Source organism: Columba livia, chromosome 1 (assembly GCF_036013475.1).
Source record: "Columba livia isolate bColLiv1 breed racing homer chromosome 1, bColLiv1.pat.W.v2, whole genome shotgun sequence".
Classification (NCBI taxonomy): domain Eukaryota; kingdom Metazoa; phylum Chordata; class Aves; order Columbiformes; family Columbidae; genus Columba; species Columba livia.
The window spans coordinates 160,528,229-160,553,184 of NC_088602.1; the positions used below are offsets into that span (position 1 = coordinate 160,528,229).

Here is a 24,956-nt window from a genome sequence, read left to right on the forward strand (position 1 = left end):
CTTTAGCAGATGAAAATTACTTAGCAAAACTATAACAGCGTGTACACTATACTTTAAAACTAACCAAATGTAAAGATCAGATACATATTCAGGAAATGAACACTAAGAAAAAAACCCAACTGTTCAGCCTTTCTAACAAACACAAATATGCAGTACTTTGAGTTTTTTTCATCCTCTTTACATACTTTGGCTTTATTAAAAGAAACAAAAATTGAAAATGTATTTTATATATTCACATAAATTATTTGAAGGCTCTCAGGTAACTATAGTTTTACTATACACTAAACAGTATTTCTAACTTAACAGAACAAAACTCACAAGTGGTGGATGCTCAAAGGTGTAAAAGAAAAATGCATTGAAGAGTGTTAAGGCGTAAGAAATATTAAGGCATTCTCAAGAATAGAAAGAATCCACATTTTTTTAGTCCAATTTCTGATTTATTAATTTCCACCTATTTCTTTAGCACTATAAGACTGTAAAAATCAAGTGTAAATGTTCCCAGAGATCCATGTTGTAGTTTAAATGGAGATCTATAGGGTGTGACTGCACAATCAATAGCTGAGCTGCAGTAACTGACTGTGCCTGTTCCTCATCTGATGCAAATGAAGTTTAAGCCATCCTGAAGTGGCAGGGACTGAGCCATCTCTGAGTGGCAATGATAAAAGTGAAAATTGCTGCAAATTTTCATTATTGTTTCAACTGTTTCCATATACCAGGACAACAGAATGCAGTGAAATTATGCAATAAACCCCCAAAATTTTTGTTATTTGTTAAATTTTTGTATTATTTTTCATCAAAGATGTATGTAAAAATCTTTAATCATGAAGCTTGCTTGCCAAAATGAGCTACATAATTTCTGGGAAATATCTTCTTAAAGCTTCCAATTTATGGTAGTATGTAAGCTCATAATAGTCATTATATATATATATTTAGTATTAAATTTTATTGCTTTTGCAATATGTAAAATTGATTTGAAATATTATACTTACTAATTCTAATTTATTTATAATTTCCATCTAATTGTATTTTTCATAAAAATACTTTACCTCAAATGCATAATATATCAGTTATTCTGGCTGTAGTTGAAAATCTTTAATTGTTTAAATTACTGAAAAAGTATTTCCTACTTCATTTGCTTTTCCTTTTTCCTATTTTTTATATAATATTCTGATTGAAAAACAGTATCATTTCCCCAGTTCTTCTATTAGCTTCCAAGGGCTGCTCCATGAGCTGTTTCTCTATCAAGAAGGACAAAAAGTCCAAGGCACTGTGAGTCCATTACCTGGTACACACATCTTTCCTCTGTCTCTACTGCTACCACGCTCTGTGCCTTCCCAGAGGTACCCCCAGTTCCTCTGTGGATTTCAAAACTCCCTTTTTGTATCCTGCTTCTCTTCCCACCACCATTTCTGCCTTTCACTATCTCTCCACCTTTAAACTCCATGTCCTACCAGTGAGCGGTGTGGTCCTGTCTTCAAAAGGCCTGATTTCAATCTCTCTAACCACAGTGGGAGTTGGCAAATAACAATTTCTGAATGGAAATCTCAGCTTAGATGTAAAAAAATACATGAAAAAAATGACAGTCATCTTTCTGGCTTCAGTCCTCTTGGCTATAAGCACTGCTGGGGGACAAGATGACTGAGAGAAAATTCACAAGGCGGCAGTTGTAAATAAATGAAATGAAATGAAATGAAATGAAATGAAATGAAATGAAATGAAATGAAATGGAGTTGGCAATTGTACTTCAAATTTTCATAAGTTTCCTGAAACTTCCATGTCTTCAAGACTTAGTGTTTTATAAATGAGAATACACATTTAAAAAATATGTTGTAGGGTGTCTAACACTGGCATTCACTTTGAATTGTGTTAGAATTTGCAAACCAACCAGGCCACATTGCTGAGAAGGTCACAGCTGCACAAGGAGCTGGAATTAGAAAAATTATCCTTCACCTTTATATGCTGTGGCACTGTAGAACTGAATCCCAGTGGGTTTCTTACAGACATTTTAAACCCTGAAAACAACAGTCCCAGGAAATATTAAGCATTTGTTTCATAGAAAATTTAAGAGACACACTTTTAACGTGGCACTTCAGAAAAAATAAGTAGAGAATTGACGTCTTTTTTCTGAATGTCAAGCTATTATATTAAAATTCAACTTTTTTTTCATTCTTGCCCTCAGAACATGAAACAGTGACAGTGTGACACAGCGCAACAGTTGGAAATCGTTTCCTTTGGCTTGCCTTGCCCTGGCTTGCTTTGCCTTCCCTCTCCTCCCTTGTATGTAGTAAGTTAATGTGCTGCCTTTTCTATAATTACCTATCAAAAACTGCGGTCTAATGCCCCATATTTGTTCAACCTGCCTTGGCACAAAACTGTTTTTCCTGTCATCTGACCAGTGAACAAGGAGTTCAGATACACATTTGCCATGGTGACACTGGAAATGTTGCAACTAATTCTTCATGTTCAACCACATGCATAGCAGGTGTTAAAGTTGATGGAAATGTTTGATTCTATCAGTGAAAAAGAGAAAAAAGTGGTACAGCAGTGGTCTGATCTGAAGGAGAAACCAATACTGGTTTACAGCCCAGACACTGTAACTTTATTTCTTATTTAAATTTATTTCTCAGTCTTCAATTGATTTCAAAATAAACTTGAGGGAGAATATAAAAGAATATAAAATAATATAAAAGCTGAATAAAGATTTCAGGTTGGGTCATTCACATTCCAGGAAAGAATATAAGCTAAAATTGCCATACTAACATATGCAGCATACATATAATTTGAAAAATATTTTACTCTGAGCAATATTTACCAGTTAGCAATTTTATTCATGTTTTCCTGAAGTTTGTAAGTTCATTTGAATAACCTTTGAATCTAAATACAGGGCAACAGCCAAAGCCTCTGAAAAGCCATATACAAATGTATTGCAAGGAATTTTGTACTGGATTCTCTCTTCAAATTTATGTTACAGCAAAAAGGCAAAGAGATTCATCCTAATTTATGAGAGGTGCAGAAAAGGATGTTGTTCTTGGTCACTGTCCTGATAGAGAAAAAGGAGCAGGAACAAATGCAAAAGATTCTCTCATAATTCTGATTTTTTATATGATGAATGCAGATTAATGATTAGAATATTACATTGTCTTCTCCTTTTTAGAAGTTGAATACAGTGAGTAAATATAGTTCACAAAATTAAGTATTGTCTTAGATTGTTTATCACTTCAGAAATAAAATACTACTTAAATTTCATATGGTACTTCAATGTATTTCTGTTTTACTGGCACTAGATAAAGCTTTACTAAACAAGGTTTCACAAAGTAAGACTAACCAGGTGTCACCTGATCAGAAGATGCTATAATATGCATTTTTAAAGGACAGATTCCCATGACAATGCCACAGACACTGAAGGAAAGAGTTGCTCTCTCCATGTTAGAGGGGGTATCTAGCATGTGCCCAGATGACTGGGTATTCCTCCGGCTTTTAAATGCAACCACATTATCCTGAAATGTAACATAGTCAATGTCATGTTAGCACTGCTGTTGGTGCAAAACATCACCCATCTTTCTCCGTCTCCTAGCAACCGCTTCCCACTTTTTTCCTTGCTGTCAAATTCTTTCTTCTTTCTCTCCAGATCTGCGGCCCACAAAGAGCTTTTAAAAAACACTTGTGCATGCTAGAATTGAATAACCTTTTTCATGAACAGTGTATTGAATAAAAGCTCTCCTAGCTACCTGCTAATGAATAAAAAGGTAGTGATAGTGTTGACATGAATAGGTTGTTTTTATCTGCAAGAATATTAGGTATACTTTTCTGCTGTGAATTAATCTTATGAGAACTAGTGGTTTTTGAATCTTAGCTAGGACAATAAAACCTTGTAGTTACTTTCCTCTCTCAAGACCAACTGCGCATTTTTCTTAACTTAATTTTAAAAAAAGGATTTGGAAAAGAAATTGCTTGAAACAGTTTCTTCTTTCCAAATGTACAATTTAAATGTTGAACCACAAGTTTAAATCAAAATACAAAAAGAGGTTGCAGGAAAAGAATTGTGTTCAGACAGACATTACAAGTCACTTATAGGTATATAATGATATAAATAAAATAATTTTTCTAGTTTTTCCTCTTCCTGAATTGCATACAAGTAATTTGTTCTTCCTGACCTACTCTTTACTCATTTATTCTAGCCATGAAGTTAATTTGAGCTTATATTTTCTGTTCAACTCCGATGATGTCTAATAAACCTCATCTTCACTTGCTGTATTATAAAGTATGCCATGTATATTCATATATAATATTCCAAAATATTTCATAGTACTGTCTTACATTATTTCTACAGATTTCATTGCATGAAATAACACAAAGAAAGATACCAGCTACTTAGTAGCAGTAAGAGAAGTCTGTGAAATCTGAAGTATTAAGAAGGGCAGGGCTGATTAACTGAATTTTCCATACAAACTATCATCCCTATGAATACAGCTGCAAATTTCAAGTGAATTCTGCAATAGCAAAGGCTATTAGAAATATCAAGTCAGATTTTCACATCAGTCCAAGTTGTAACCAGTCTTAACTTCTAGGGTTTAAAATTTGTCCATTTTTTTAACAGTGCTCATTGTTTGTAGGATATAACCTAACCATACACTTAGAAAAAACAATTTAACTTTGAACGTGAAGAAAATCTGGAAATGATAGTAGAACTGCCAATGTCCTGTGTTTTCAGATTTCTAAAAAAATTACCATAATTAGATATATAAATATGTTTGAAAATATGTATAGCTTCTGTCAAACTAAATTTCTAAATAAGAGCAATAATACAGTTAGTGGAGTATCAGTTTCATTTGCTGTGACAGAATTCAGTTGCCCAAGGAGACACAATGAGATTTGAGATACACAAAAACCAATAAATCTTTATAAACTAGATCAACTTTTTCATTATCTCCATGTCATAAAGTGAAAATTCTCACGAAATACACCACAACTATGCAAGAGCAGACTACGAAGACTGTTGTTTGTCATGGCTGGGATCTCACATGGATAGCAGGGTAAGAAGCCCAGACTTGAAATATATATATAGTCAATAAATTTTTTGAAATAAGTTAAGATATCATTCCAGGTTCTCCTTATACTTAAGGAGGCCTCCATGGAAATATGAATCCTGAATTGATATATTTTTCTTTTCCAACTTCCAGTCTGGTTTGTATTTTTCATTGCATTTTATTCTAGTAATGAGGATGTTTTTGTAGTTCTCATACTGTGTACGTAGCAATCCTTGCACAATCAGTCAAGTTTTGTGACACAGCTTGTTACAACACCTCAGGATGTTTTAGTGTAGGAAGTGAAGGCATGAAAGAAGATTTGCATTTAAGAAGAACATAAAGACTTTTTGCAGGTTTAAAAGGCAAATATTTTAATGAAAATATCTTGCTACACTTTTTCAAGGAGGTAAGGGTTAAACTTGCTTCAATGACAACATTTTTTGTGAATAGAAAAAATAAGAAAAGTTTCCATTATCCATTTGCAAATTATCATGATACATTTTCAATGCATTTTTTGACAGTTTTCATTACTTTTTATCCATGAACCTACTTTGGTTTTGGGTGCATTTTCTGATGGGGCAACACTTATTTCCTGTGACAGAAGTATATCATATACCATGCTTTTTTTTTTTTTTTCCTCAGTATTTTCTGCAAAGTTCTACCCTCAGTTCCCTCTGAGCATAGCAGCAGTCTGTGGGAGTGAAGCATAACCCACAACACAGAAGGATAGGACCCTTTTGACTCAGACATACTTAAGTGAAAGTGAGTAGATTGGCTGCATCCAAATGTGCTGAGATACTTGATTAACTTGCCATAGTGAGGCCTTTTTCATCTTTGCAAGGTAATGACAGTCTAGGGAGATTCCTGATGAGAGGAAAATCCACAAATGACAAATGTCATGTCCACCATCATGAAAGGGAGGAGTTATCCTGGGAAGATCCAGGGAAGTACAAGCTGGCCAATGTTGGGAAGGTTATGGAGCAGACTTTCCTGGAAGCCATTTCCAGGCATATAAAGGAGAAGATGGCGATTCAGAAAAGCCACTATGACTTTTCCAAATGCAAATGACATCTGGTCAACCTTATTGCCTTGTGTGATGAGATGACTGTCTCCATGGGTGAGGGGAGAACAGCGAATGTTTTTTACTTTGTCTTTACCAAGGCCTTCTGCAAGACCTTCCATTTATCCCTATAGAAAAAAAATGTGAGATATGAATTGGATAAGTGGATTATACAGCACATTAAAAACTGGCTGTACTGCAAGGCTCAGAGGTTTGTGATCAGTGGCACAAAGTACAAGTGGAGTCCCATTGCTATGAATGGAATAACCCCAGGCAACAGGACAGGCTTGGGGAGTGGAAAGCAATTTTGCAGAAAAGACCGAGGAGTGAATAAAGCCAGACATACATAAGATTACGTCAGCAAAAGTTCAGTCAGCAAGTTGAGGGAAATGATTATTCGGCTCAGGATTTCTGAGACTGTATCTGGTTTTGGGCTCCCTTGTACAAGAAAGACACTGACAGCATTCAATGAAGGCTCACCAAGTTGGTCATGGGCCGGAACACATGGTGTATAAGGAGAGGCTGTGAGAGCTGGGTCAGGTTAAACTTAAGAAAGGAAAGTTCATGGGAGACCTTATTGCTGTCTATAATGAGCTAACCAGAAGATGTGGAGAAAACAAAGCCAGATTCTTCTTGGAGATGGACAGTCACAGCACAAGAGGAAACAGGTGCAAGACTCAACAAGGGAAATTCCAGCTAGGTATTACAGGAAAAAAATTACAGTGGGGGTAGTGAAACACCGGCATAGGTTTTCTCCCAGAAGATATTCAGAAGATGATTAGACAGGACCCTTAGCAACCTGAAACAGCTGGCTCTGCTTTGAGCAGGTTGGGCCAGATGGCCTCTAGGAGCTTTAGTGTACATTATTCTATTAACCTCTTAATAACTTTAACTGATTTCCATTGGTGGAGTAATACCTTATTTCTGAAGGGTCTGAAACGAATCTAACTTATATAATTATTCTGTTAAAGAAAGTGTAGAGTAGGTGCCTCTCATGGCATAAAGGTTTTTTAGCACATTTGGGTGTACGCAGTCTTTTTCACTTATTTTTGAATAAAAAGACCAATAATGCTGACAATGTGTGGTATAATGTGATAGCATTATATCATCAGGTATCTGGGTGATATATAAAATGTCTTTGATCCAATCCTTCTAAAGAGAGATGATACCGTAAGACAAACACATAATTTTATACAGGATTCGTAACCGAAAATAACACGTGCTAGGATTATAACAAATTCCTTTAACATCCAGAACTCTTTTCTTGATTGATCTTGGATTATATTATAAGAATATTACTTATTATACCAAAATTTTTAAAAGGTTCGATGCATAGATGAGTAACACACAGGAAAAAGTATTTTTTGCTAATCAGTTTTAAAATGTGTTTTATAATGGAACAAATATCTCGTTAATATGATTGCAGATGGCTGATTTTTCTACACTGATAATTATTATTACCACTGGGACAGAGACCCATTATGTACATAATATGTGTATCTGTGCCACTCCAAAATTTTTAAATGAACTGAATACTGATTTTAACATGTTACATTACATTAAAGAAATATAAAAATAGAATTCTCAGATATATAGGTCAAAATATCATATGCAACTTAAATCTAATTCTGTACAGTAATTTTCAAAATGAGATATAAAATAAACATTCACGAAAGAAAATGCGTAAGAAGTACATAACTGCTGAATAATCAGAATCTATTTAAAGATTAGTAGTTATTATTTCTGATATTTATCCAATACAGAGTCAAAAAACATTAAAACAGGAGAGCTCCCTAATATTTTTACAGTTTTATCATTGTTTAAAGTGCTGGATAAAAGATCAAGGCTCAGCCATAAACCCTATAAATCCTCAGAAGGTATTTTTAATAATTTAGGATTTTGAAAGTCTTAGTGACATCCAAAAGCTTACCAGAATAAATTGCTTATGCTCTCATGCTACATAACTGAATAGAACATATAACTGAAGAGGTATAGCTAAACACAAAATAAGCTTGGACTTGGCATAACTTACTCATTTAACTTTGAACCTGATAGTTCATATAATATGACTCATAACTCACAGTGTTTCACATCTTTATTATCAATGAAAATAAATATTATTATATAACTACAGATACCCTATTTATATAGCTGGGTTTTTTAATAGTTCCTTAAATATAGCCAACTTTCTGAGCATATTTCTGAGTTTAAAAAAGTTAAATTTATTGCTATGAGACCAATTAACTGCTTCTACACAACACAGCTCAACTCTGTGATCAGTGGCTTCAGAGGCTGTGCTGCACAGTGTCTGCCCTGCTTACCCAGCCGTCTCAACAAGAGAAGCGACTCAACCGCAGGGACGAGCCCAAGCAAATCAGCCAAGACAGACTGCATAAGGTTCTTTGCTTGTGAGCAACCGTTCTCACGTGCTCCCTGCATGTGCAGTTTTGAGGCACTTACAATTCAGATACATCACCTTCTGAGCATGTTGTTTCTAGACATAAACTGGATTTCTGAATTCATGTAAAGCAACGCTCAAGGTGATACCCCATAGTTGCACAAAGTTTCATTCACACAGAAGAGTCTTTCAGTAGAGGACACATGACAAATCCAGTGGAAAGACTCCCTTCATTAGCATGACTAGATGCAGTTATCATCAGTGGTTTTTATCTTGATTATGCAAGCCCTTTATTACTTCTGATAACGAAAGGTCTATTTTAGGTTACCCTACTTGTAGAGGGAACACTGTGCTTATGTATTAAATGCTAAAAACACCTCTGAAACTCAGGAGGTTTTCCTCCTAAAAAAATTTAAGAAGCAATTCCTTTATGTAGTTGGAAAGATCTTGTTCTGCCTTTTTACTCTGTTTTTTAAATCTGAAATACCTGCATTTTCCCAGGAATAACTTGAAAGCATGTACAGACAATAATTTCCATGGTCTCATGTTTATTTAATGGTAAATAGGAGAATCATGTCTGGTGGGGGTGAGATTTGCTTATTTTGAATAATCAGTACTATTGCCTCCAAAAGACAGCTAAAATGACCTGAAGTGCATTACAGCTATTGGTCATACATTCTTATGAATTTCTCTGGACACGTGTAAATGCTGTAAGTACAGGACATATTCCATGAAGTAAATAAAGAACGCTGTTGCTCTACTGCATTGTAAGGCAAAGTTAAGTAAGCTTTTTTCCATACTGTACCTTTTCATCCAAAGCCTTGTGGTGCTCAAACAGAGATTTCAGAGCTTTGAGGACCTCAACTTCACTGGAAACTCCTGAGGGAGACTGTGCTTGTCGTTTCACCACTGTCATCCTCAGTGACCTTTCGTGTCTTGACACAAGGCACTCCAAATGCTCCAGTAACAGCTATTGGATTTGACATAAAAGGTTATCAATTTTTGTGCATCTAAGTGCCATGGAAATTCTAACTACAAAGTGTATGGTACCAAATGGTGATTTTCTTGGCCACCTCATTGTGGGAGAGACTGCAAGAATTACTGACAACATTTAATTATTCTAAATCAGATGGAATAAGTAGATAAATAGGAAATCTACTCATGATTTCACTTAAAACTCTGGTATGAAAACCGAGAACAACAAATCCCTCAGCATAAGGTATTTAACTATGTAACTAAATTAAATACATATTTACAATATTACTTGTGATAATAATTGATGAGCATTAACAAGCAAATAACAACCAAAGTCAGCCTAAAGCATCATTCAAAAATACTAAAGAAGTTTATAACTAATTCACATTAACTGTAACATATTTTAATTTATACTGGAAGTTACTTAAATATGTAAAAGTAAACATTATGTTTTATTACATTTTTAAGAGTATTTATTCTAAATGCTAATGGTGTTTGTTACTTTGTATTAGAAACATGACGGAAAACAAAAAGGCTTATGAAGATAAATTCCAGGCTATCATAAATATCTGTAAAATAACCTGTAAATAACCTAGTCTAAAAACATGAGAGAAATACTTTTTCAGTTTCAATTCAATTATTTTTCAATATTGCTCAGAGGTTAAATGAAAAACTAAAATGACATGTTGATGTTGCATAGAAAGCTCCATGCTTGTCTATACTTCCATAGATCTACCATTGCTGTTCTTACTGTCTGAACATAAAAGAGAATTGGTCTGCTGTAGGGTTAAAACAGAGTAGCTAAAAGCATGAATCACAATGCACATTGAATGTATTGTAATTACCAAATACAATTATATCTAAGTCATTGAACTGGAAGTTTGAAAGTTACAGGGATAATTGTTTGTTATTTCTCCTTCAATGTGGTTCTTAATATAGCTACTGTTACTAAAGATATATATTTATCTGTAATCCATAATTATTCTCAGCCTCATAATGACCTTTATTGTCAGTCGAATTAATAGGTACAGAAGAGCAAAATCAGATCATAATCACATTATAGTTATAATGTATTGCTACTAAGTTAGGAATGATTAGGTTTTGATGTTATCTTTGCTTCAAACATGGTTCTTGTTTCTGGATTTGCACCTGGCTATTATGTTACGAGAACTGTATTATTCACAAAAAATAGTAAACATATATGCAAATAATGTTAATAATTTAAGAATTGCAATAATTCCATACAGTTCAAGACAGGAGGGTATTTCTGCCATTTCTCAATTCAAGTGATAGCCTGTGTTTATCAAGACCAAATAAGCAAGAAATTCACAATCTTTGTCATCTGATCTCTGTAGGACTGAAGGCAAATATAGGTGAATTTTTACTTATTTGAGGCAGTCCAAAGTAACAGGCAAATAGGAAGAGATCTCTTAATTATAGAGGCATCATTAACTCGGCATGGGGATGTGGTAAGGTTGTAACACAGATGAGAGAAGAATACCTTCCAGATACTTACAGAGTGTATCTGTTCATAGCAGTACTTAAATACACAGTTAAGTGTTACCATGAACAGAAGTGAACTTCTGAATTTTGGTCTAAATTCACGTATCTTTGTGAAATTTCTAGGACAGCTAGTTATTTAGGAGATAGCTGGAGGAAAGCAAGTCAATAGTTGATTTCTAATGCTGCGGCCTACTCTCTGCCCCATCTCACAGAATCACAGAATGTTAGGGATTGGAAGGGACCTCAAGAGATCATCTAGTCCAATCCCCCTGCTGGAGCAGGAACACAGATGAGGTTACACAGGAAGGTATCCAGGTGGGTTTTGAATGTCTCCAGAGAAGGAGACTCCACAACCTCCCTGGGCAGCCTGTTCCAGTGCTCTGTCAACCTCACTGAGAAGAAGTTTCTTCTCAAATTTAAGCGGAACCTTTTGTGTTCCAGCTTGTACCCATTACCCCTTGTCCTATCATTGGTTGTCACTGAGAAGAGCCTGTCTCCATCCTCGTGACACTCACCCTTCATATATCTGTAAACATTAATGAGGTCACCCCTTAGTCTCCTCTAAGCTAAAGAGACCCAGCTCCCTCAGCCTTTCCTCATAAGGGAGATGCTCCACTCCCTTAATCATCTTGGTTGCCCTGTGCTGGACTCTCTCCAGCAGTTCCCTGTCCTTCTTGAACTGAGGGGCCCAGAACTGGACACAATATTCCAGGCGCGGTCTCACCAGGGTGGAGTAGAGGGGAAGGAGGACCTCTCTCGATCTACTAGCCACCCCCCTTCTAATACACCCCAGGATGCCATTGGCCTTCCTGGCCACAAGGGCACAGTGCTGGCTCATGGTCATCCTGTTGTCCACCAGGACCCCCAGGTCCCTTTCCCCTACACTGCTCTCTTGAAAGGAGAATTCTGAGAGTCTGTGTACAAGTCTTAGTTGGAAGGGAAGATGAGAAAATCTGGTTTAGGAGAGAGGAAAAGTGATGGTGACACAAAATATTGGCATAGAAAATACTTTAATGATAGAAGGAATTATTAATAACCTACAGCACACAGATAAATAAGGAACACGGGAAAAAAAAAAAGAAGAATATATATCCAACACCCCATTTTGAACTGGGGTAGACAGACAATCTCAAGAGGGAATTCGAAGTCAGCATGGACAGAAGACAAGAATCCTGTTAAGAGAAGGAAGAATGAAGATAGAAAAGAGTGATGAAGAGGGAAAAAAAGTTAAATAAGGTTCCAAGTACAAGAAGAGGGCAGGGTGGTGGGAACTCAGAATTTCTAACGGGTTGAACATGAATGAGGTTACTATGTGGGATGAACAGAGCAGCACCTTAGACCTTTGTACAGCAACAGATAACATTTAACTTTAGGTTAAGTTACTGCCATGATCAAAACATGTATACTACATAAAACTAACCCTAGTGAAAGACATCCATCTAATATAGATGAAAGTTAATTTTGCCTTTAGATTAGAATTACAATTTTAGAGGTAACAAAGCCATATTTCAATACCTGCATAGATTTCATAGTTGTTAAATATATCAAGAGCAAAATATTGTTTTGTTTACTGTATAAAGACAGATGAGCTGATGTCTAGCTAAGTGTCAAAATACTCATGGAGAATTACTTCACTAGTTCTGAACATTTCATGCTTTTTCTTCCTGTTCTGTTTCACTCAAGCTAGGCAGTTTGCGGCAGTACATTTCTCCAGAAACTACTTCCTAACACTGGAATTTTCTCTACTGTCAGCCCTAAGTGTTCTCAAGATGGCATACTGACATAGGTTTCTGGCATGAAAAAATTTCTTATTTTTACTTTTCAACAAAAGTCAACTCTATTTCTCTAAAATTCTGTGAGCACTGCTTAAAGCAAATCCAGCTGAGCAGAGAGCAGTATTATATTAACCAGGTCTCCAAGTGCCGCATTAGCCCCAGCTGTGCTGAAAGGGAAGTATAACCCAAGGGTTAGAACACCTGACTGTGACTGAACACCTGATGGCAAATCCTTTCCCCCTGCTCTGCTAAAATGATACTGCTATTTTATCTATCTGTGCCCCAGCTACAATTATATTTAAAAAAAAAAATAAGTAAAAAAAGGAGTAATAGATCTTCCCTACTTCCCTGAGAACAGCAAATGTAACTACACTGTCAGAACTACGAAGTGTCCCATTGCTACAATGATGGGAGAAAGTACATATAAACATATAAAAGTGACATTGAAGATAATGGTGTGTCCAAGCAATGTTTAATGACTGAAGTAAATTGCAATATCTTGTGGGTATGTGGGCATGCTGAGGTCTTGTCCCCCTATAGAGTTCAATAATTACAATTCCAAATATTTGTGAGAACACCACATAACATCGTCATAATATTGGTAGTTCACTTGAACTACAAAAGAATTGCTAGAAACAGCTTTGGGGGTTTTAGTATGTTGCAATTAAACTCTGGCATTAATAAAGACCATGGGCTGCTGAGCATTTTCTGCTCCCTCACATTGTGTCAAGCTGCTACAGTTGTCGAGCACTCAGACGGACAGGCAACTTGCAGAGAAAAGAAGACGAAGATCAAGGGCAGCAGGCAGGACAGAATCGCCCACGCATCATTGCTGTGCTTTTCCTATTGGAAACCATAAGCTTGACAATGAATTATGGAATAATCTGACAAATGAATTTTACTCTTATGCTAGGCAAATTTTAGGATGCTCAAGATGCTGTGCTGATAATTAGCTGAATGGGATGAAGGCTTCTGGAGCTCTGGACTTACAGAATGTTTCAAAATAATTATTTAAGGACTAAAAAATGCTCAAGAGCATATATTGTGAGTGAATGAAGCATCTTTAAAATGCTAATGAAAACTAGAGAAAATTGTTAGAATATACCCAGATTCCTCTATTTGTTGAATCACTTCAAAAGCACTTATGAAAGAGGTTGATTTCTGTAAAATGCATGGTTAAATTTAATGATATAAACTACATCAGTGTAGCTTGTCACCTACCTATATGATACTATACCGTCTTTACTACATGGACACTGATTTGCATACGGAAAGTGAAAAAAGTTAAAACATTCTTTTTCAGGAATGATGACTCAGTAAGTTGAAATTAGTGTGACTCAGTAGAGTTTGTATTAATACAGGACTTGGATTTTAATCAATACAAAATATTTTATCTTAACTTTGTTTTCAACACACCTGTTTGTAAAAAAAAAAAAAAGTTCACAGCAGGGTAACAATTTGAGAAACTGAAGTATCAGGAGAGGGTGATGGAGAGAAAAGAAGAGGTGTAAATAATGGAATACAGGGGACAATATAAAACATAAGGGATTTACTAAAATGAGACAGATTTAGCTTAAGGGATTCCTTAGAGGAATGGGGCAAGCCAGTTAGAAGGCAATTCACTTTTGTGGTGCAGATTAATATTTTCACAAGCACAGGCAAAATTGAATGTCCTTTCAATCTATATTGGGAACGAACATTGTTCAGTGAATCATCATCTCTGGTGTAAGCAAAGAAGACAAGTAAAATAAGCAGACATGGAGTTGAAGATTCTCTCTAAACCCAGTCACAAAACTAGTAATTTTCTTCATCATTGTTCTGCAGTGGTGGAAATTTGCACCTGTGGTCATCTGGGGTGACCTCAAATCGTTATAATGGTAAATCACTGCTGAAAATCTTTATTTGAAAGAAGAAAGTTACAGCCTAACTACGACATTTGTCCAATGTCTGTCCTTCTGTACATCCAAGACAGGAATGAAAAATACTGGCAGCCTAAAACCTTAATGGAAACCCATATATAGGAAGCAAAAGTAGAAAAGAAAATGTAATAATCAGGATAAAGATAGAAAATAATAGAAATGAAGAAAAGGGCTTTTATGAGAATAATGAATATAAATATAATAACTATTAGATTATACAGTATCTGAGAATATAGGTACTGAATTACTATATATTACATTTACTACCTATTGTCACCCTGTTTTCTCTGACAGAAGTCCTTATTTTGAAAGAAAAAATACTTGAGTCTAGATGATAGATCATAATATTGAGGCAAAAATAATGAAAATTGCTGTCATTTTCATTAGTGAAATAATGCTTTTGCCTTTACAGAACTTTGGGAAACAGTTACACTTATTTTTATGTGTATAGTGCTTTCAGAACATAAGAACTCATGTTATCATTTTTAAAAAGAAAATGAGTGCCCGATTGAGTTTCAGCACCTATCAAAATGATGTGGGTAAAAGGACCTCTAAGAAAATCAGCTAAATAAAGGAGTTAAACTCATACTTTTAAATATGTTCTTAGAGTTTTCCAACACAATAAAAGGGAAATTTAATAATAAAATATAGGCTTAATTTCTTATCTGTGGGTATTATGAGACAGTAATGCCTAATTGAAGATATTTCATAAACCATTCACTAAGGAACTGAGACAATGAAATATGAATAAAAGGAAATCTAAGTCAGCTTTGTTCACTTTAACAAATGGTTGAGCTCCTGAGGTATTAAGTAAAAGAAAGGCAATGACACTTTGCTACTGCTGTTTCATTCATGAATATAGGCTTAATTTTTGTTTCTAAAACCGCTTGAACTAAAATATTTCAGACCAATTTAAGAAACATTACAAGCTCTATGCAGAAGGCATATGAATGTGTCTGGTTTTTTATTGTAGTGAAAAAAACATCATCATCAGATTAATCCATATCAGTATTGTAACGGATTCTTTGTTTCAGCTGTCAAACCATAGCCCAAATTTCCTCATAATCATATTCTGATTTAATAAGTTAATTCTACAAACTTTTTCTACTTTTAAAGAATACAGATTGAGACTGGAACGGTTTCTATTAGGATATTTTTGTATATGTTTACAAAGTCCCATGCAATGATTTTCCAGAGAGAACCCGTTTGTCTTCCTGTCAGCAATGCCACACCAATCAATACACATACACATATGCTCCTGCATTTTCTGTTTTGCCTTTTGTATAGATAAAGTTGCCAACTAAGTTCTTGACTTGTTTCTACTTGTAGAAAGTACAAAGTTATTGACAAGTTTCTACTGTAATATGTCAGAAAAATTTAATCACAGTATGCAGTAAAAATATATATTCAAGATGTCACTAGGAAGCTTTGCTTAAGAATGGTGCTAGAAGGATTAAGTAGGAACTTGATTATGTATTGGGGTAAAAATTAAACTCTGGTATTTTGGCTGAGGCCTGGAGTGCATGGGCCCCAAATAAGATAATTCCATTGTGGTGTTTCTCTAATACATGTTACTATCAGGGTCTGCCAGTGCAGCTTGGCATAGAGCAGCAAATCAGGATGTGTGTTGTCATTTTCAATTGATTTTTTGTTTGTTTATTCTAGTGGAGATTGGCAAAAACTGTATGAGGCTGTTGTCAAGAAATAAACAAACACATAGGTGTGTGTCTAGAATAAAGAAAATCTGCAGGTGAGGCATAATTGAAATGTAGTCAGAACCTGACAGAGTTGGCACTTTCATTTCTTCTTGTTGATCTCCAGTTTGAGGCAGTAGGTACTTCAAACAGTATCTTTATACTGTTACCCCAGGGAAATAAAAGGTTGGATTAAAAAGTTCAGAAACAGCAATCTGAGCATCTGGAGCTCAGCATCTTTACTTAAAAGTAGTAGAAAGTGCTACTTGAGACAAAAGTTGTTGTAGTCAGTAGTTCCAGTATGTGTGGTTCTACATGAGCGTGTCCTGAGAGGGCAGGTAAGCCTCACTAGCACAGTCAAACTAGAGCTGGGCTAAGTATAAACACAAGTGGGATCAAAGAAAGAAGCTGGACTAACTTTATATCTAAGGAAAGACATTTAATTTCCTCATTGCAAAAGTGTATCAGTGGTCCTCCACACACTATTACTTTATCAGAATCTGTATTTAAGTAACAGAAAGTTTTTGGAGCAACTTTCTTACAAAATATTCATGCTGTTTTGCGTTAATAACAGTATAAATCTCAGTTTGCAAAGTGCACTTTATAGGCGATGTCTTTTCAATGAAATTTGCTAGAAATCTCCAAACTAATGTCATTAAGACTGTATTATGATGACAACAGCTTTGTACATAAAATGCTGTTTTTTCCCTATAAAAGGAGCAGACATGAGCCTATAAAAGACAGCATGACTTGTACAGCAAATTCTGGCAACTAATGTTGTATATGACAGCTTACATCCTGGCAAGAATGTATGTGTGACATGATAGGGTGATAACTTCTTAATGAAAATCCTAGAGGTTTGGTAAGGCATGTCCCCAAATTTTATCTCTCTCCTTCCACATTAATACTTAGACTATGTGTTCCCCTCTTGTTTACTGTAACATCTCCTCCTTTTTCCATATTTTTTCATAGCCTAAGTCTTCTCATCTTCAATACTTTTCATTCTTCAATACATTCTTGGTGTTCAGCCTCTCTGAGATCTATTCCATGTGTTCACTACCAGCCTGACTTCTGTTTGATCTGGGACTACTCCATCTCTTTTCTCATACTTTTCCACACCCCATAAAGCCTCCTCTGCTCCTATCTTCCATTTCTTGCTCAATTCTGCCTTTTCTGTCTTACCCAGACATTTGCATGCAAATTATTTTATTCTGAGAATTTTCAGACACAATAAAATTTTCTGACTGAATTAGAATATAGTAAATTTAAGGCTGAAATCTTGTCCTCACTCAGCTGTATGACAAATGACATTTACTTCAAGGGTCACATGGCTGCATCTAGACTAAACAACAGGCTGACTGTGATATGTGTGGCAGCCTTCATCTCATCCTTATTCAGATCAAATCCAAGGCACAAGGGAAAGCTGGGTCTGTTATAACCTTGCCTTTTGCCTTGATAGGAGATAAGGATACGTGCAGAACACTTAAGCAGATCCTGGGGTCTGGAAAGCTGATGAGTCCCTTGCTTTAGAAATCATTTAAATTGAATTAACTTACCGTGCTATATACAAAATTTGCTGGTTTTGTAATCTATCTTGCAAAGGCAGACACTTATTTCCTCCAGGACTGTAGCATGGTAGATACGTGCTGCTACTTAGAACCTTGCAAGTCTCATATACTTGTTAAAAGGCTGGAATTTTGTTGTCCTATTTATACAAATTAATATCTAAGTTTATATACAAGTATATTCTTCCTGCTTTACACATACACGTTATCCAGAAAAGGTCTGCTGTATACTTACTCTTGTGTTGTTTCTTTCAGCTTTTAGTTCTGAAATTTCCTCCTCTTTTTCAAGCAGCTGTTCCCTGCATGCATTTAATTCTTTTGTCAGTGCAGCAAATTCCTGTGGAAGAAAATTATATATATATGAAGTTACTCAAGATGTAAACACACGAATAGTCAAATACATATCCCTTCCAGACTTTAAGAATGTAAATAATATTAAGAAATCATCAAAACTAAAATAGCATATGTAACCATCAGCATCTGTCAAAACCACTTAAAGTTTAGGCATATCTGATAAAAAACACCTATGAGAAACAATGATTTAAGCTTAGAAACAAAAGTAGGTTCAAGATGGTGTCAACATCCCCAACACATAAGCTACCAGAACCACACCAGAAGAACAGAAGTGGCCTGTTTCATAGCAGCAGAGACACCACGTTTCACACATAATGAGGTTCAACTAAACATAGAATCACAGAATCGCTTTGGTTGGAAATTCCCTTTAAAATCTTCGGGGACAATCATTAGCATAACACTGCCCAGTCTACCTCTAAACCATATCCCTAAGAAACTCATCTACTTAGTAGGTGTTCTTGCCTCTCTGTAAAGCAGCTGTTGCAATATGGTATGAGAGAAAAAAGTTAAGGTATTCACTGATAAAATCTGTCTAATATCAGATTAACATAGGTAATATATGTGTTGTGGGGAAAAAAAAAAAACACAAACCAAAGCAAATCAAACAAAACCCCAGAACCCTTAATTTTTAATCTATGTATGAATTGAACTATAAAAATGCATTTGGGCATTATAGTGAAAGGCTGTGATGAGTCAGAACAATATTCACATTTGTTAGTCTAAAATGAGTTTCCTATGAAATAACAACATAAAGTGAAACTGGACTTTAAGTTGCTCCCAATTATAAGTTTTACACATACAACTAATAGGTTTTCTGAAAACCACATCTTTCAGTTGCCAAAATTCCTACTGAAATGTCTTGATGTTAGCATTGCCATTATTCTTCAACAATAAGCGTCTTTTTTTTCTGTACAAAGGGCAGACACAGGCTTGTCATTCATTTCAATAATGAAAAGGTTTCACTGCATATGTGTTTATTTTTGACAGGCACAACATATTCTAAACTATGGTGGTTCATATTATCCTTTACAGAAAGAAAATGCTACATGTCTCACAAAAACATTGATACAAAGGATGAAAAGCCTTTAAAATTTGTGATCATGTGTTGGGAAAATGTCTTGATGAACAGCATCACTGCTTAACAAAGATATATACATATTTTTAAATATTAAGTTAATTTTAGTTTGATCAAAATAGTCAATGCTTAAGAGCACCCACAAGCACCTGGTGTTAAACTGAAGTCTTTCCTAATGCTTTCCTCCTGCCCCCAAAGAAAGCGGTTTAAGAAAAAAACATGTCCAGGTGGTTTATCTTATCAGCCAGTAGGATGAAGCTGAGTCTAAATCTACTTATTCAAGACAAAAGCTAACAATGATCTCAAAAGGGCTTGGTTTGCTGCTTCCCCTTGACTTGCTGAAAGCAGCTTTTATCTGAACTAAAGTGTGATCGACGGAAGTCCGGTAGCTACTCCTAGGCTCGTTCTGTTTCCATCAGTGTTCTAATTAGTTAATGGTCTATGGTACTATTAATAACATATTAAAAAGCATTCAAATAGATTTCAAATGATATTCCAACAATTTGTAAATAAACTGTACTTTTTTTTTCTTTTTTGTTTTAATTTTTCAGCAGCTGAAACTGGATTCATATTAAATCTCCATGCAAATCATGTGGTAGTAAGGAAAGTGTTCTAATATCCTCAGTAGATTTTGGTTTAGATCAGCTATTGATCACATGAACCATGTAGCGATGTTTTGTGTCATAACTCCTAATCAATATTTTCATTTCACACGCTAGTAGTCAAGAACTTATAAGGCTGTGCAGCATACTTTGATGTTAAAGCCCTTAACTTAGCTTTGAAAATGAGATTTACATTTAAAAACTCCTCTCTCACTTTTCAAAAGTATCATTAAAACGTCTGCATGTAGGTCTTACTCTAGGATTCAGAAACTGCCAGTCCAGCAGTGTTATGTTGTCCAGATTTTTATTTAAAAAACTCCTGTCCTTAAGGTTATAACTAATGTTACATATCAAATGAAAATAAGTTTAATAGAAAGCCAGCAATCTCAGGACAGATTAAATCAGAATTGTGAAGCACAAAATCACACACACATATATATTTCTTTCTTCATATTCCCCTAAGAGACACTTTACAGCGCTATGGGTGGAACTCCTGTTACTAACATAGAGTTTGTAAGCACAGATAAGTGCCTATAATATTTTCAGAATCTTGCAGAATAAACTTGCTGTGTAAACTATGTAGTATGCCATTGTTATTTACATTTTCTCATTTCTTTGTATTGTTTCAGTTGGAACTCAAATAGACATTTTGGCATATGCTTGGGCAACCGGATGGGTGACAGGTGGTGAGAAGGATAACAAGCATCATCTGGTGATTTACAATTCCAGTTCTTAACTACAGTAAGGCCAAGTAGTCTGATAACATGATTTTGTTCCTTTCCTGAGAAACAGAGGAAGACAGGAGTTTATCAAATTGTACGTTCTTTGCTGTGCCAAGGCAATCCTACTACCAGCAGTACAGTCCCTAATGCTTTGGTCAATATAATGTCAAAGAATCAAGGAATGGAGTTCCTACTAGTTTGCTGAGCAGCATGGAGCTTGTTCTTAGGGGAGTTTTATTTGGTCATCAACTTAAGTTTTCCCTTGTTTAAAAACAAAAGATTATTCAAAATTCTGCTTCCAGAGAGTCCCATACCAAACACAGTGCCCTCTCAGCTTTGGAATACCTTCAGATTATATTCATAGTAACTCCTCGTGTCCACTTTAGCTGGGCTGTTTTGTCCAGTATTTTACTTGAGTTGCTGGCACAGTCCCTTCAAGGCTTTTAATTATTCAGTTGCTGCTGCTCTCTGAAATTCCTCTGTGCTCTCTGCAGTACCAGCATTTACAACAGGCAGTCACCTCTTCATAGCTCTGAAGCTAATGTGGCCAACTTTCTTCATCTGTGGTACCAGAGACTGCTCGGTCACCAAGAGCTTTGGCTGTCTCTGAACTGAATGATGACAGAGTTTTGTTTTTTTTTTTTTTCTTGGTGTCTGTGTCATAAGCCTTTTACAGGGAAAGTCCCAAAGTAAAACTGAGTTTGCCTTAGAGCTTTACAAATTATCATTTCTGTCACATCTGCTTTGATGAATTAATAACTAGATTAAACCTCATAACAACTCATTTTTCAACTTATGCTTCCAAAACTACAAGTAAATATTAATTTCAAATATACCCTTTTCATCCAAGGTGTCCCTGAGATATGACAAAGGAATGCTCCAAGGAATATGTTTCTCCCACAGGTTGGAAGCAAAGCAAACCATATGTTTTTTTTAATCCAGTTATGTAATAAATGACATGTGATGATAATGACCTCCGCTCGTGCAATTTCCTCCTACATATACAGGGATCAAAGGAATTCTGTCATCTGGAATTATTGTTTGCAGCAGAAATCTTGCATGGTCAGTCATACTTTGGAAGCCCTGAAGGTAGTGGCTGTTGCGTAATTAATATGGTTTGACAGGCACAACTGCACTCTTAAAGCTCATGTAGAAGTTGTGTGGCTATAAAGTCAATTGAGAACTGAAATGAATTAAAACTATATGAAAATTATTCAGTTGATTGCACTGTTTTTATGTTATACTATAACATCAGGATACTAACAAGCGTTTTTCATGATAGCCCAAGAAAGAGAAGATGCCATCTGAATAAACATTATCTCAGAGCCTATCTTAGCTGCTGTTTCTCTTTTTGTCTTAAGACTTGAGCTATAACACTCAGTCTGACTGAAAAACAGCTGACTCGAAATGACAGCTCTTCATGTATCCCATGTTTGCCTTTGAAGAGAAGGCTGAAGCCCTGAAAACAAATTCACCAGAAATTTGTAGCTGCTGAAAGGACTGCTAGGCATTACAAATTTTAACAAAAAAACAAACAAACAAAAAAAGTCAAGGTCTTCCCCTGGTGAAGCAGCTGAGATGCAGTTGGAACAGAGGGTGGAGGGGGCCCGGGGAGCAGAGGCCCTGGGGACAGGTGGGCGGCTCTGCCAGATGTGTTGGCAGCAGGACTGTGCAGGGGAGGGACAGCACAGCTCGCTGGCCATTCAATCTCTGCCTCTAGGGACTGCTGTAACAACTGCTGCTTTCTTTGCTTATTGTTCCCAGGAAAGGCCTGTGAGGTTTATTTTTTTTTGACCTAATATGCAGAAATCATACATAACTAGTCTCCAAGCTGAGGGTATGCCACAGAAATTATGATACCTCATAGCCTCAATGCTCAGCTGTGCACACAGTTCAGTACTGAGTGAGCTGAAATGAAATGAAAATACAAACAGCCTCACAGAATCTACCCCCCCACACCGAAAAAAAAAATCTCAAACAAACAAACAAAACCCAAAACAACCAACCAACCAAACCCCACCCTACTGAAAGAAAAGAGAAATTTTGTCAGATCCAAAAAAAACCCCAAACCACACAAAATTCAGATTCAGAGACACTGGGAAGATTTAGTTTAAAATATCCTCTGGATTTTCCATCTTTGAATCACTGTTCATTTCAGGAATGAATGAGGGAACTAATCTCTGCATGGAGAAAGAATGGTAAGGCTTTATAATTTTTATTTTACATTCAACACAAGCTATGCCAAATGATTTGCTTTCCTACAAATCTAGATACAACTCATTTAACATAGGAAATAATTATCTACTACATTTTCCTTGGAGTTTCAATCTTTCATTTATTATGTTTTCATATGATCCAATTTTGTAAAAAAACCCCAAAACTGTACCTTCTTTCTTATTATTCTTTTCTTTGGAAATAATGTTGGAAATTGTCCATGCCTTTTAAGTGAACATGGATTTATTTTAGCAACTTTGCCATTACCAGCACACAGATTTCAACCTTGTTGATTCCTATTAAAAAGACAAAACACTACAAAATTCTGAATGCAAATCACTCTTTATCTTCTTACTACAGAAGAGCCATAATAATAGTCCTTGATTTTAGATTAGGTTGGATGCAAGATTTAATCACGTGGGTTTGGTGTCAGTCTTCTGAAATGTTTATTTCTACATTTCTGCTCAAAATGAGAGCCCATTTCCACACAAGCTTTAGGTTGGAAAACACGTGCCCTGACATATTGTAACAGGACCCAGGTTAAAATGGGAAATCTGTTTGGTTCTCAGGACTAAAACTGTGTTCTCTTCACGAGTATAAAAGCTGTACTTTGAAAGCTATACAGTAGTCACTGAATTAATCTCTTTAAAAAATTATCAGATCAGTTTGCACTATCATGCCGTTTGAATGGAGAGTTTTCTGTAGTTCTTCACAAATCAGGAATACTGTGGCCAGCAGGACTAGAGAAGTGATTGTGCCACTGTACTGGTGAGGCCACACCTTGAATCCTGTGTTCAGTTTTGGGTCCCTCATCATAAGAAGAACATTGAGGTGATGGAGAGAGTTCAGAGAAGGCGATGAAACTGCTGAGGGGTCTGGAGCACAAGTCTGATGAGGAGCAGCTGAGGGAACTGGGGCTGTTTAGACTGGAGAAAAGGAGGCTGAGGGGAGACATCGCTGTCTACAGCTACCTGAAAGGAGGTTGTAGCATGGAGGGTGTTGGTCTCTTCTCCCAAGTAGCAAGTGATAGGACAAGAGGAAATGGCATCAAGTTGTTCCAGGGGAGGCATAGATTAGATATTAGGAAAAAATCTCTTCATGGAAAGGGTTGTCAGGCATTGGAACAGGCTGCCCAGGGAAGTGGCGGAGTCACAATCCCTGGAGGTGTTCAAAAGACATTTAGCTGAGGTTCTTAGGGACATGGTTTAGAGCTAGAGTTAGGTTACATTATGATTGGACTCGATCCCGAGGGTCTCTTCCAACCGAAATGATTCTATTCTATTCTATTCTATTCTATTCTATTCTATTCTATTCTATTCTATTCTATTCTATTCTATTCTATATAAATGTAAGCAAAATAATTGATTCAGTCTCCCTTTTCCCCATTTTTATGAAGTGTGCTTTTTTTTTTTTGATCCCTTCAAGAAGTTGGCCACGAGTAGTAAATGATATAATAAATATGATGTGAGTGGACCACATCATATTGAAGTACTGAATCTCTAATCTAACTATGTGTTACTTCGTTTGACTTGTACCATGCTGTCACAGACAGGGAATGAGGTGCTTTTATTCACATATGATTTTAATGGCTCTTAAACAGCCACTAAACAAGGTTCAAAATATCAAGGAATTACCAACGCTGGTTTGGGTTATTAATTGGCCTGCATGACATCTAAAATGTGGACAGTGTGATTAAAAGTGTGATTAAATGTGACAATGTGAGTGTTCATTAAATCATAGAGAAAAATGAAAAGGATGACATTTCTGTTATGTAACAGAATTAGTTGGGTAACACAGTGGACTTTTGAGTACACACACTCTATATATATATTTTTTTTTCAGAAATGTGAGCACTGAAATTTTGAAATATGTAGGTGTCCTAGTTTTGTTAAAAACAAGACTGGTTCTTTTTTAGTGATTTTTCTTTCAGCTAAGTTCTTCTACGTGGCTGTACTTTTCTGAGTTTTAGTCTGCATATTTTTCCTAGGATGCTGTACTCGGTGCTGATAAGAGACCCATGGAATGCTGAAGAAGCTCATGTTTAGATTTATTACTATGGTAGCGAAGAAAGAC

General features: G+C 35.9%; 1 protein-coding gene across 10 annotated transcripts in view; it reads right to left on the reverse strand.

Annotated features, from left to right (window-relative positions):
- Positions 1-24,956, reverse strand: part of PPFIA2 (PTPRF interacting protein alpha 2) — a 317,732-nt gene that overhangs the window by 98,852 nt on the left and 193,924 nt on the right. For all 10 annotated transcript variants that reach the window (XM_065041448.1, XM_065041464.1, XM_065041457.1 and 7 more), the window contains 2 exons: positions 18,152-18,253; positions 9,291-9,455 (listed from right to left, as the gene is read on the reverse strand). In XM_065041448.1, coding sequence (XP_064897520.1) covers positions 9,291-9,455; positions 18,152-18,253 — 267 coding nt within the window. The remainder of the gene's footprint in view (positions 1-9,290; positions 9,456-18,151; positions 18,254-24,956) is intronic.